The 13729-nt window shown below is 51.4% G+C and overlaps 1 protein-coding gene across 1 annotated transcript in view; it reads right to left on the bottom strand.

Annotated features, from left to right (window-relative positions):
* Positions 1–5822: 5822 nt before the first annotated feature.
* SH3TC2 (SH3 domain and tetratricopeptide repeats 2) overlaps positions 5823–13729 on the bottom strand; it is a 44984-nt gene continuing 37077 nt past the window's right edge. Inside the window, exons 14-17 of the mRNA XM_045830237.1 lie at positions 12505–12627; positions 10318–10468; positions 8356–8552; positions 5823–6650 (exon numbers count right to left, since the gene is read on the bottom strand). Coding sequence (XP_045686193.1) covers positions 6459–6650; positions 8356–8552; positions 10318–10468; positions 12505–12627 — 663 coding nt within the window. The 3' untranslated portion in view covers positions 5823–6458. The remainder of the gene's footprint in view (positions 6651–8355; positions 8553–10317; positions 10469–12504; positions 12628–13729) is intronic.

The following is a 13729-nucleotide window of genomic DNA, read 5'->3' as shown; positions in this document are numbered from 1 at the left end:
CACAGTAGTAATAGCACCTGTCCCAGAGATGTGGCAGCTGACAAAGACCCACAGTACATATAACGTAATGGGTTAGAGCTCCAGTTCCAGCATCAGGGAGACATAAGTTCAAATCTCACCTTGACCACTTACTAATGGTGGACGTAAACGAGTCATTTCCATTCTCTAAACTTTGGTGGAGATGAAAACAATACTATCTTCTTCAAAATATCATTGGGTTACATGAGAGAGTCCTGCGAAAGATTTTGCACAAGGCCTGGTGCGTAATATTGATTCAACAATGTCAACTGTTATTTTTATTTTAGGAACAAAGGTCAGTGCTTCTCTAACTGCAGCTTAGTGACTCTAAAAGATCATTAGCCAGATATTTTAAATTAGGCTAGAATGTAAAAAAAAAAAAAATGAGAATGGAATAGAATGTATCAAAGTGCACTTTGCATTGTAGGAACTACATGGTGATGTGCATACTAGGCTACAATGTAAAAGCATATCTTACTGTGACACAGTGAGAAAAAAAAGGTTTGAAAGCCAGGGCTGATCCAGAACTATTAAACACTTTCTTCAGTATTGATATACTGTTTAGGAGAGACATTACTGCCCCCTACTGGAACTATTCATGATTTCTCACAGAGAAGGGACACCATAGATTAGCAAAGACCTCTCTAGTCACTGCCCATGTGACCTCTGCCATCCTCCCTTACCCTGTCTGGAAGCTCACTTGGAGGGGACTCACTCCTTGAGCTACCTTGATGCCCCAACAATGAGTCAAAGGCAGCACTAGAGTGGGAGCTGGGATCCTCACCTTTAAGTTAATTTTAAAGCACAGCGTCCTTCCCTCCCACCTGCCTCCCACCGCCTCTCCTGGGAAACCGAGCAGGGCAGCCCCATGACTGAGGCGCAGCCACACACAGGTTATCCTGGTCTCACCTCGGCCCCGACCCACGTCCCAGCTGGGCAGAGCCGCCCCAGCCCCTACGCAGCCACCTGTCTCTGCTTCTCTGGGGAGACAACACCCCTTGGAGGAATGCGCACCAGCTGCGTGTTCTCAGGGCCAGGGTTGCCAGCAGCCTCCATCCTGCAACGCCCCCGAGGTCTGAAAAAACCGACGCGCTGGGGAGCGGAGGGGTACACACTGGAGCCGCAGGCTGTTCCACCCAGGAGGTCTCTCCGAGAGGAAAGACCCAGAGAAAACGGCGCCCCTAACACACACCCCCTCCTAAGATGTGGGGCCCAGAACAGGATTCGCTGACTAAGAATCTGTTTAATCCTGCTTCCTGACGACAGCTGCCAGGGACTGAGTGGTCATGGCTAGTCACCCATGCGGGAGGTCTCGAGTGAAACTCCAAGCAGAGTTAAAATCCAGGCCTGAGGGGCTACAGCAACCTGACCAGGTCACTCAATGGAGACGAGGCAGAGGCTGGCTTCTAGACCCAGGGTCCCCGAGGACAGGGACACTTTTCCTGGCTGCCGTGCTAGGTTGGGCTGTACCCAACTTCAAGGCTTACACCAAGAAATAAACAAAATGCGATTGAACTGCTAAGTGGTGAGTAAAGTCGAGTTTGAAAAAGGCTCTAAGTCTGAACTTTAAAGTAAATAAACTGATGGGCGGGGTTAGAGTAGGCATTTTTAGAACATAAACCATTATAAAAACTCCCTTCAGAAATAGCCTCATTTGTTTTGTGTCTTGAGTCAGCCTTTTTTCTTCCCTGGGGGAAGGGCTGGCCTCGGAGATAGGGAGACATGCTCCAGCGTTTCCTCATCGATGAGGCAAAGAGGTGAACAAATCTACCAGGTCGTCTGGCACTTACACAACGTGCCAGGCACTGCGTGTGCTCGGTACTTTTTACACGTGACATCTGATATCATTCTGGCAACAATAGGCTCAAAGAACTTAGTTAATTTGCTGACGGTCGCACAGACACTAAGACAGATTCTGACGCAGGCATACCTACTGCCCACCCAGAACTGCCACCTGGGTGAGCACAGGGCCCACCCCCCGAATTGCTCCTTTCTTTCTTCCCCGTGTGCACAAATCTCAGTGGGTGCAACCATCAAAAGGGAGGGAGGTCAACATGGTCGAGGTCAACATGGTCAAGGTCATTAACATCAAGCAAAGACTGAGAAACTATCACAGACCAGAGATGACTAGGAAAACGTGACAGCTAAGTGCGGGGCGGGGCCCTGGACCCGGGATCACAGGGAGCTGCAGTGGGGACGCTGGTGAGGTTCAAGTGAAGGCTGCAGCCTGTGGTTGCACTAGCCAGGTCCTAACGAGCTATTCCCTCCTGCTGCTCTGTAGCCCCTTCTCCAGCTGCTTCCAGAATCATCCTTCTAAAGCACAAATCTGACCACTCTGTCTCCCACTTATAACTGTTCCGGGACTCCCCTCCCCCTCAGGGTGAAGACCCAGCTCCTCGGGGTCTGTCTCCTGCTCTTCTCTCCGGCCTCCCCTCTCGCGTCCCCGCCCTACCTCCTAGACTCGGCTCCAGCTCTGCTCACCTTGCAGCTGTTCTCAGGAAATGCCGGGCCCTCTCCACCCTCTGGACCTCTGCTTGACACATGCCCTGTCAACTCCACACCCCCCGGCCTGCAGTTAGAATTGTAGGGCTCTTTCTCGGGACTCAGCTTAGACATCACTCTTTCCAGGAAGCCCTCCCTGATGCCCTCACTCCCCTGTCTGAGTTACAATCCCGTCCTCGAGTTCCCGTCATACTCGGTAATTAGCTCCCATCACAGTGCTGCTCACCTGAGTCCTTTACACGTTACATGATGTGCCCCTTCCCTCTCACACGAGTGAGTCCCCGCTTCCTCAAGTGGGAGGGGCGTGCCCAGACACTGCACTGAGCAGCCCTGGCTCCCGGGTGGGGAGGTTAGTCCTGCGCACAGCTTACTCCGTTTCTCTGGTTGCACAAGGAGGACAACGCTAGTCTGTCTCCATCACGCCCTGCCACTTGTTAATCTTTTTATTTTCAAATATTGCCAGATCAAGCCTTGACTGGGCACTTGCCCTGGGCAACAGCATCTAGCTGGAGTTGACTGACTTGTTTTGCCTTCACTATATTTGTTTTTGTTTATGAAATACTTTGTATGGATAGCAGTGCAAGATCCTCCGCTACCTAGACCAGTCGTCTTTTATAAGATTAATTTATATGAGTAAGGGAAGTAAGCCAATTTAGCAGAAGGTCAGTAAATGGCTATTCGGGTGGCACGCGTGGTGAGAAGCACGTGCACCCACAGACACCCGTGCAACCGTGACGCTCGCTGTGCTGTGCGTGAGAGAACCCGTCAGTAGTGCAGCCCAGTCCTCGTGTCAGGAGACGCCGGTCTGCTGCCTTTGTCACCAACTACCCGTGAGACTGGGAGAAAATTATGTTTCTGTTTCTTAGCTAACCCCCCGGTGAAAAGAAGAGAACAAAATTGGGCTGTAGAGTAAACGATTTCATCTCCCAGATCCAAATCTCTCTTCCTGCCCGAATGCCATGGAAATAACTTTGCCGCAGAAGACCCCAGAGGGGAGCACACTTTTCATGTTGGAGATCAGAGATCTGCAGTGCTAGGGGCTAAGGGACTTACATGAGGTCACACTGCAATTTAGTGTCACGTTCAAGGCCCAAATCCAGGTTTTCCTACTCCCTGGTGATCTGTTTCTCTCCTCATTCTGAAATTCCCCACCCCCTTACAAAACACACACACACACACACACACACACACACACACACACCATAAACACATCTTGAAATCGTGGAAAAGCAAGTAGGAAAAAGATGGAGGCAATACTGGGTTTCAGCACATTAACATGCTAAATAGGGAAGTAATGTACCTGGAAGCTGAGAAAATATGTCACAGGGTTTTCCACAATGTAGCGATTCCTTCCTTGTTCTTTGTTTGGGTTTGATACCAGCAGCCAGGAGGCCAACAGGCCACACAAGCTTAACTGGATCCTCCTGGGCCACTGTGTATGTGTGGTGAAACCCGCTTCAACAGAGACCAGAGCCAGACGCCACTGCACACTCTGCTCATCGTGAAAAAACGCTTCAACAAGACTTCAAGGGGAATAGGCACCCCTATTTTTAAAACGGAATTTTAAACACTGTTAGAACTATTTCAGTGGAGCACTTTGCTTGTAGGGTATAGTCCTCACAATAATACAGTCCAGTGTTTTTCCTCATTGAAAACAAAACAAAACAAAGCTCTACCCTGTCTTTGCAAGGGTACTGAACGTTTTTACAACTGACCTAGTTAGATGCCACAATGACAGAAGAACCAAAGGGCACAGAATCAGAAAATGTTAACCAAAAATTCCCAATGAAATGTAAAATGGGCAGGTGTAATGCCCTTCACAGAAATGTATAAGTATGGGTATATGTCAATTACATGTAGCAATTGAGACAGATCTAGTCAAACAGAAGCTCATGGAAGAAGATGTTTCAATTGATCATAAGCTCCGTGTGAGCCAGTGGTAAGGCGTCTGCCGGAGAAGAGAACGATCTTGGTGCGACATTAAAACACAGTGTTAAACAACACTGAGTGCGGTAACAGCTCTCCGTACTCTCCCCCGCCAGCCAGGACCCAAAGCCTGGCGCAGTAATGGGAACCACAACTGTCAGAGCAACGGAAGTGGGCATCTGTCCAGGAGAGTAATAGGTCAGCGGCAAAGGGAGAGGGTCCGTCACTGGAGTCACATGGAGAACAGGTCATGGCACCTGCTCACGGGCCAAGCAAGCCTTCAAATGTAAGGCGCGTAACGGTTCTGCAATGCGCGTGCCCCGATCAGCTCCCAGGAGCGCTGCCGGAAGGGCTCCGCCTGGGAGGTGAGCCCCCACCCCACATCCCTCCCTGATCGGGACTTACTGGTTCGTGGTGGGAGCAAAACCACATCCGTTTTACAGGGTAGTGATTAGCTCACTTCAGTTCCCTCCTGGAGAAGGGTATTCTGTAGGGAGTATTTTGACACCCAGCCAAGCCCCTCAGAGAAAGCAAGACATACTGACGTGTAGACAGGCTTGGTGACTAAAAGATGCAATGCGGACTCAGTTCACTGCCCGCCTCCCATCCCGACACACCGCCCACCATCTGGTTGCCCGAGAAGCTGGAAATCAAGGTGAGAGGCTATGACGGTAAAATCGAAGCTGCCGGGCTGGAGGCGGCGAGCCCTGTGGCAGAGCAAGGGTGCAGCACCTGCCTCGGGGGCATTGCAGGTGCTTGTTGAAAATGCAGGTGCCAAGGGTGTCTCCCAGACCCAGTGAATCCGAATTATTGGGGTAGGCAGCTTCTGAAGGACCCCCAATTGTCCCCAGCTCCTGGTATTCACACCCTTTTTGTGTGGGCTGGACTGAGTGACTCATTTATGATGAACAGAATAGGGAAAACTAACTGGATGTCACTTCTGAGACAAGGTTACGAGAAGCCCCTGACTCTCCTCCTCTCGATCTTCTCACACGCTCACTCTGATGAAGCAGCCTCGGGCCAACGGCAAGCCAGGTACCGACTCCTGCCGACGTGCAGTGAGTGAGTTTGGAAGTGGAGTCTTCCCCAGCTGAGTCTGAGGAGGCTGCAGCCACACCTGACACCTTGATCTTAGCTTGTGAGCCTCCCTGAGCCAGAGGACCCAGCTAAGTCACCCTGAGTTCCCGCCTTCCTCCAGAGGCTGTGAGATAATACATTTCCAGCCACCACGTGTGCAATGCAGTGACGGATAACCAACAGAAATGGTTTGAAAACGAGCTACCCTGAAACCATTACAACACCCGCCCTTCAGGTCTCCCATTCCATCTCCCCATATTACAAAGGAGACAAATGTCTGTGTAAGTATAAATGGGCGATATTTAATAATATACACAATTTACATGTACTTTACAGCATAGCTTTCTGAGTGCTCAGTTTTTATGCCCTGGCCCTTGGGAAGTGTTTGGGGGGGTCCCATGGGCAGGATGGACACAGAGCATCCATGGTAGAGCTCACGCCCTGTGCCTCCCAGGGCCATCTGGAGGCTGCGTCTTCTGGGCTAAGAGCATGGTGAATTCGCCCCACCAGTTCCCCTGTCTCTCCACCAGCAGGGGCAGGGTCTTTCCCTGAGCAAAGTCAGTGAAGAAGCCAAGTCCTTTCAGCTTGCCTTCTCCCCGGGGCAGTTCCTGATTTCCCCGGGGAAGGAGCTAGTTGTCCCAGGGGCACAGTTTTTCATTTTCTCTGGGAGAACTGTGTGTCAAGAAAGTGCATTTCCGAGGCCACCTGTGTGGAAGGGCCACCGTCTGCGGGTAAAGTTCCTAACCCCAGCCCCATCATCTGCTGCTTGTGTGGCCAGCCCAGAGAGCCCCTCTCCCTTGGGACTGTGGTCTTCCCACTGTAAAATGAGGGGGCTGGGCCAGGTGAGGACTCAGACCCTCCAATTAGTGTCCAGGAGCCTAAGGCAGGAGGCAACTTCTGGCTATGGCAGCTGGTCAGAGAGGGGACAGCGCTCCTCAGAGGGCCAGGCCCCCGCCGCTCAGCCACCGGGCCCTCTCCGAGGAACGCCCGCCGGGGCTGCTGAGCCACAGGGGGCTCTGGTAGATGCTGTCCAGCCTGCTCCTGATGGCGTCCTGCAGCTCCTCGTCACCCAGCAGGATGGCTGCCGCCAGGGCCAGCCAGAAGTACTCAGTGGCATCGTGGGCATCCTATCCCCATGGCATAGGGGCAAAGAAGAAACAGCATTAGCAACGTTCCCAGGACAGGCTGGGAGGCAGTGCTGGGAGCCCTAGTTATTGTGTGCCCGACACACGCTCCCATCCCGTCTCCCGGCTGGGGGTCTGGAGGGGAGCCCCTTCCCTACTCCACTGCAGCCTGGGACTTTGCTAACCCTAGTGCCTCCTGCCCAGGCACAGGGGTGGCACTTTAGCCCGGGCCAGCAAACCACAAAGCAGCATACTCCTGGGCACAGTGCTTCAGGGATGCATAAATGATTCAGCTGACCTATCCCAGTCCCACCCCGGGGCCTTGCAGTGTGACCTAGCAAAGAAAATGGCCCCTTACCTTCTTAGACATGGGCTGGAGCCTGCCAATAGTGGGAGAGGAAGGAGACCAGGAAACACAGAGAAGTAGAGACAACAGAGCCCAGAGATGCAGAGCGAGGTGGGGAAATGCATGATGGCGTTTGAGTACCAGCATCCAGAGCTACTGGAAACTGAATTTACTCCTGAACTTCCCCCTTGTTTAAGCCAACAGATTGCCTTATTTTTCTTTCTTTCTTTCTTTCTTTCTTTCTTTCTTTCTTTCTTTCTTTCTTTCTTTCTTTCTTTCTTTCTTTCTTTCTTTCTTTCTTTCTTTCTTTCTTTCTTTCTCATAAGCTAGTTTGAGTGAGTCCTTCCCCTGGCAATGCCTGGAGACTTTGGTTCACACAGCCCGGCCACACACTTCATTCCTGAACCACCTGCCTGAGCAGCAGGATGGCAGGTGGGTCCTTCACACCCAGTCGGCCCTCCCCTCACGGCAGGGAGGGGAACCAAGGCTGCTTTGGGTGAGACTCGGAGAGGGATGTCTGGTTCCCATTAACCCTCGTAACTCAATAATTCATTCAGGCCAGAAGCAACATCTGGCGAATAAGAAACACACAGCAGAGTTGCCCGAGGATCCCCTGAGGGCCAGACACAGGCGAGCAGCTCCGAAGCCCCCGCTCTGAGAGATCAAGGCTCATGCTGAGGCAGACAGGACACTCTGGCCCAGAGGAGCCGACGTCTGGGGACAAGGGTTGAGGGCCAGGATTGTACAGGGGATTCAGGTCACCAGCACAGTTCTGCCCGGAAGTGGCTGGGAAATGAGTTCTGGGTTCAGCCCCAGCCGAGAAAACAGGACAGTCAGCACTGAGACCTTCTGAGAACCTCGGCGTGTGGGCATTCGCAGACCCCACGCCTCATCCTCTCAAACATACTGGCACTCAGATTTCCCCTAAAATATAGTTTTATGTAACTTTATAATTGACTCGTTTGTCTATAACATTTAAGCATTTACCTGCAGCACTAATTTTGATTTTAATTTGGGGGCTTATAGTTCTTTTGATCTGGGTCTCCTAGTGTATGTTTTCACAGGTCATTGAGATGCTCTCAAGCAGGACACCGTGCACACAGCTCCTGACAGATAACGTGGTCGCAGCAATCAGGGCAGAGCCAGGAGAAAGGGGAGCTGGGCTCTGTCCACAGAGATGAGAGACATCTTTGAGGTCTCTGAAGAGGCTGAGTGGACAGAGCCATTGGGTCCCCAGTGGAGTCACTCCCTGCCCTGTCACCCCCCATCTGGGCCATCTCAGCTGTCTCCTGAAGGCTCGGGGTCAGGGAAGAGTATAGTTGAATGGCAGCTCTCATGTGACCTCAGAAGCCTGGCTCTTACCTTCAGCTGGTGGAAGGTGAGCCGGCCCAGGCGGTAATACACCTTCGCATAGTACAGGGCCTCCTTGGGGCTCTGCAGCCAGGCTGGGCAGAGGGACAGCGTCCTCAGGTAGCAGTCCTCGGCCATCTCATACATGTGCAGGGAGTAGTACACCGTGGCCAGGCGATGAAAGGCCACCAGCTCCTGCTTCTGATCTCCTGGGGATTGGAAGACGGAGAGTAATGCCTGGCAGCCACGCCCTTCCCTCATTAGTTCCCTCATTCATTCCGTGCAATTCTTTGAAGGCCTGTTGGGTGTCAGGGGTTGTGCTCGGGACAGAGGAACAAAGCGGAAGAGGTCCTTGCGCAGCTGAGGGCTGCTGTCGGAAATAATCCCACAAACAAAAGGAAAAGTGCACCCGGGGTAAGTGGTGCCGAAGAAAACACACAGCTCCCTGACAGCACGCTGGTCAAGGTTTCCTGGGACGAGTCCAGAGGAAAAATGTCTCCTCTTTACAGGCGTCACTTTAACTCAAGATTCGGGGAAATGATTATCTCCAAATTCCTGTGATGGGACATGGTGACAAGGCCAGCTTGACGGAATAACTAAGAATTCTTGACAATGAAATAACCCCACATAACAAATGTCTCCTGCACAAAAAGGCTCCCTCGACAGAAAGCCCTGGGGCCACCCCAGCGGCAGCCAGCGCTGCTCCGTCACCAGCCCCGGGGCTCAGATGAGCTTCCAGGACCCAAACCACAGACCCGTCATTCTCTGCAGTCCCGGTCCTGTGGTTTGGGGTTTTGGTGGCTGGTCACAGCTGCTCTAACACAAAGTGGACTTTTAAAGAGCACAAAGGCTTCCAGTGTTTTGTTTTGGTTTTTAATATTTGCAAGGTGGCTGCTTGACACAATCTAAAAACCTCACTTTCGAGCTTCAAAGGGCCAAAAGCCCAAATTAAAATAGAAAATCCAAAGGAGAGAAAAGTCTCTGATACGGTCAAATTCGGTCACAGAAAAGTTCATGAAAAGGGTGGAAACAGCCTCCGCTCCTCGTTCAGCCCTGTCCAGGGAAGGACAAAGCCTGCTCCCAGAGGCAGCCGTGGGGTGGGGAGAGCAGAGCCATCCCGAGGCTGGGTGGAGAAGGGCGGGGCAAGGCCTCCTCTGAGATCAGCAGGCAGTCACTCAGAGGGTTTTTGCAGTCAAGGAAAAGATAGGAGGAGAGCTCGGAAGTGCAATTAGACACAATAAAGTCCAGCAGCATCCACGTCTCAGGCGGCTGAGGATGCCCAGAGTCCCTTCCAGAGCCGTCGCAGGAGGCTCCATTTGCTCCACATCTAATCACGGCTCCTCTAATCAAACCTGCTTTCCTTCAAGCATCAACTTTCAAACTGAGGGGTTCTTTTTCATTGTTTTCTATTCTGCCTTCTTTCTGTTTTAATGACTTGCATTGTTTTCCACTAGCTTTTGTGGTACATGCAAACTATTTTGGCTACTGCTGTTAGTTAATAATCTGACCTTCATTGACCTTTCAGTTCTATGGGGAAAATATGCATTTTTCCGACTAACTAACGATCAACCAATTAAAAATTTAGGGCACGGTCTTTTTGTAACAGGGCATTGTCTGTGCATAGAATGGACTACCACTTGCCCTGTCCTCATGGAATAATACCAACAGCAATATAGTAATTAGAGTGGCACAGGTAGGAGTTATCAAGGACGTATTATGTGCCCAGCACTGTTCTGTAGGTTTACATGGATTCTCAGTGGTCTTCATAACAACTGCATGTGATGGGTACTAGTTTTAACCCTCACTTGCCAAAGATACACTCAAGACTTAAGCAGCTTGCTTAATTAAGGTCTCCCTGCGGTCGGACCTAGAATTCAAACCCATGCAGTCGGTGTCCAGAACCTGTGCTGGGACTGCTCTGTTCTGTCTCCTTGGGGAGTGTTGGTCCCTTCCATTCGAGAGCAGACCACCTACCTGTGACTGTGCTGAGTCTGGCTGCCAGGGTGGCAAATTCCAAAGCCTTGTCGTAGCCTTCCAGGCTGATCTGCAGCTCTGCCAGCTTGTTGAAGATCCGGAGCTCGGTTCTCAGCGCCTTCATCCTCCTTGCTAAAGGAACAGCCCCAGCCTGAGAAGGGAGGCACAAGGAATCTTAGACTCCCAAGAACTTCCAGGACATACCGTACTTTAGGACAGCGATTTTCTATTTTCACCCGGTGCACCGCAGGAATTGTTAAAGCCTGCAACACCTGACTACTTCGTCAGGGGCACCAGCCTCTTTTCCTCAGACTGTCAAATTGAAAAAATGACAACAGCCAACACAACAATAGCTGTCTGGCTCTGAATGAATCAAAATTATACCTATTTTTTGTCAATCAGCAAAAAATATATAATATCTTTTATGTGCTGCAAAACTTTAGGCATTAGTTTATGTGCACCAGGAGATGGAAACCGCTGGAAATCGCTGCTTTACGAGGCTCACATTCGACTGGCAGTTTGGGGGACGGCAGGGACTGACGCCCACGGAAACCCGTCGTGTGTCCACGCATGGGTTTCCTCAGCTCTCCCTCTTGGTCCTTCTTCTTGGTTTCTCTGCCCAGATCTTAGAGGTGGGAGAACTGGAGGACATCAGGCCTCCTGAGTTTTAGAAAACTGAGAGCAGGAAAAGTTTTTCACCTCCCAGCCACGTGCTCCCTCGGCACCCACAGTGCTCATCTCTGAAGCGCACGCATGCGTCGCTGCACAAGAGTGCCCAATAAACAGAATGTTAGGCAGGTCCCTGCACCTCTCTGAGCCTGTAAAAATGCGTATGACAACGAGCACCTCCACAGTCAGGGATGTGTCTCCTGTCCAGCACCTGGCACATAGTAGGTGACTGATAAATGTTTGATGACTGAATAACCAATTGAACAAGCAAATGAATGAATGTCTGAATAAGTGAGATTTTAGAATCAGAGAAGATCATGTTTCCAACCTCAGTCTGCAATAAAAATTATGATATTTGACATATCTGTTTAATTTCTAGACATTTATTTAGTAGTATTTCTTAAATCGCCCCCCTTGTATTATCTTGCCTCACCCTTTGTAATAATACCGGTGAACTCGGGGGCCTGACGAGCTGGTGTTCCACGTAATAAAAACACAGTGAACAGGAGTGTTCACCCACGACCAGTCATCTCCTGCCGTGCCACCAATGACTGGAGGGGGGGCGTTCTGCTAAACAGGGAAGCGCGCTGCAAACCGTGCACCCGAGAGATGTGATTACTACAGTTTGTTCTCCCGGGAGGAGTAAGTTGTCAAGCCTGAGAATGACAGAGCATATCAGCCCCTTCTCCGGGAGGTTGACAGACTGAAGAGAGAGAAGGCTTGCTGGCTTGATTCTCGAAAGGATCCCCTCGCTAAACCTGTGAGCTCAGGGGAGGCCTGCGTGGCGGGGTCCTACAAACTCAGAGACTGAAAGTGACCACATAGGATGGTCTGAACACGAAAATTCCTCAGTAAAAGTGGGTCATGGCAGGTAGGCACGTCCTAGGCCTGTGGCTTCCTTGGCAAAGGTCAGTCTTCACCTTATGTGAGCCTGTCTGGTGCCTTTTTGCGTCTAAGAGGACATGCCTTCGAAATGTTAGAGTGATTTCCTTTTGCAGACCCCTCGGGGTGCACCCGCAAACCAGGAGGCCACAGGACCCCTCACTGCTGTCTCGTTCCCCCCACACCGTCCCCACGTGCTGCAGATGCTCACTGTTAACCGTCCTGTGCCCCCAATGTAAAAGAAACGTGTCTCTCTGTTTCACCTTTTCTCCGACCCCAGAGACTTCCCTGCTTTGCTTTCTCCCATCTCCTTAATCTACCACCAGTAGATTTCAGGTAACCCCTCCTTGCAGCTCCTCCTCTGATTCTAATGTATAAAATAAGCTGCAACACTGCCATTCTCCAGAGCATTTTCTCAGTCTGTTGAGATTTGCTTCTCAGGAATTGTCATCACTTTGGCACCATAAAGTCATAAAAATTCTCTCCAGACGTGGTCATTTCTTACACTGACCAACGGAAGAAAAGGAATTAGCAGCAAAAGAGGGGAAGCAGGGTCCAGGCTGAAGTCCACGTGGCCCCACCCACACCTGTGTCCTGCAGGGCCTGGAGGGGCACGCCGCGTGGCCTGGGACTCACCCGGTAATACTCCACCGCGCGCTGCCTGTGGCGGGTCCCGTTGAAGAACACGTCGCCGGCTTCCTCGTAGAGCTTGAGGGCCAGGGTGGGCTCCTCCAACCTCAGGGCTTTCTGGATGGCCGCCTGGGTGGGACAGAGACAACCGTCAAAGCGACAGAAGGACGTCAAAGGCTCGTAGGACTGTCAGAAGTGAGACCCCGGCCACCTAGTTCAGCCCTCTGCTGAAGTCCCCAGAATCCTGAACTGTCCCCACACTCACAGGGCTGGTCGGAAGCCTCTGAGAGTCCGTAGCCCGGCACGTCCCCACCGTTGTATGACAGAGTACATTGGATGGTCCCAGAATAATTGTCAGCAGTACAAACATTTTATGTTTTAATAGCTAAGTAATTATTTTAATGTGTTTTAAGAAAAAAGATTAGTAATACATCAACCTGTGATTTCAGATAATATTACTTAGTGTAAAAAACTATGGTGACTTGAAGCTAAGTCAAAGAAAAATAAGTAAATAGTGATATACACGGCACGCGGATACGGCAAAGCCGTGACCTCAACGTGTAAATGGCTGAACTTTGGACAGCACTGATCTCACAGACGCCGGCCCTTTCCGGATGGAGGGACCGAGGCCCAGAGAAATTACGGAACCACACCACAGTCACATGGGCGGTCAGCGGCAAACAAATGCTGGCGTCTTCCAGCCCGACACCCTTCTCCCGGCCCCCGTGACTGCCTTCTCCCCCGAGAGCTATGTCCTATGGCATCGAAACCAAACGTGGTGAGGGAGTCGAAGAGCGAAGCGCACACGACAGCATCAGCAGCACAGCTGCGGGGCCTCCCACAGCCTCGGACAGAGAAGGGTTCGCTTCTGTGGGAATGACCTGCAGAACTTCAGGTCGGACGGTAGTCTGGGGTGGGGTGGGCTGGAGACCATTTTTGGCCAGTGAATGAATTGCCACAGTTGTTGTCACCGCGTGTGCAGCTACGCAGAGAGGGGTGGGGAGAGGCAGTCCAGAGTCAGGAGGCTCGGCCGCCAAGCCTTGAGCAACCCAGATAGCCTCTGTACCCTGGACAATGAGAGGCCAGACGGAATTATCTGCTCTTTGAAGCTCCTGCCAGTGCCAAAATGCCCTGGCAGAATAGTGTGAGAGAGAAAGCTTTAAGTCACGCTACCAGTGGGTTGCTTTCACCGCTTACTGCTGTATCACCTTAGGCAAGGTACTCAGCCTCA

This window comes from Phyllostomus hastatus, unplaced genomic scaffold (assembly GCF_019186645.2).
Source record: "Phyllostomus hastatus isolate PE091 unplaced genomic scaffold, TTU_PhHast_1.1 phas_contig_150, whole genome shotgun sequence".
NCBI lineage: Eukaryota > Metazoa > Chordata > Mammalia > Chiroptera > Phyllostomidae > Phyllostomus > Phyllostomus hastatus.
Note: the sequence above shows the minus strand (reverse complement) of the source record. Positions and strands in the feature narration are given on the sequence as shown.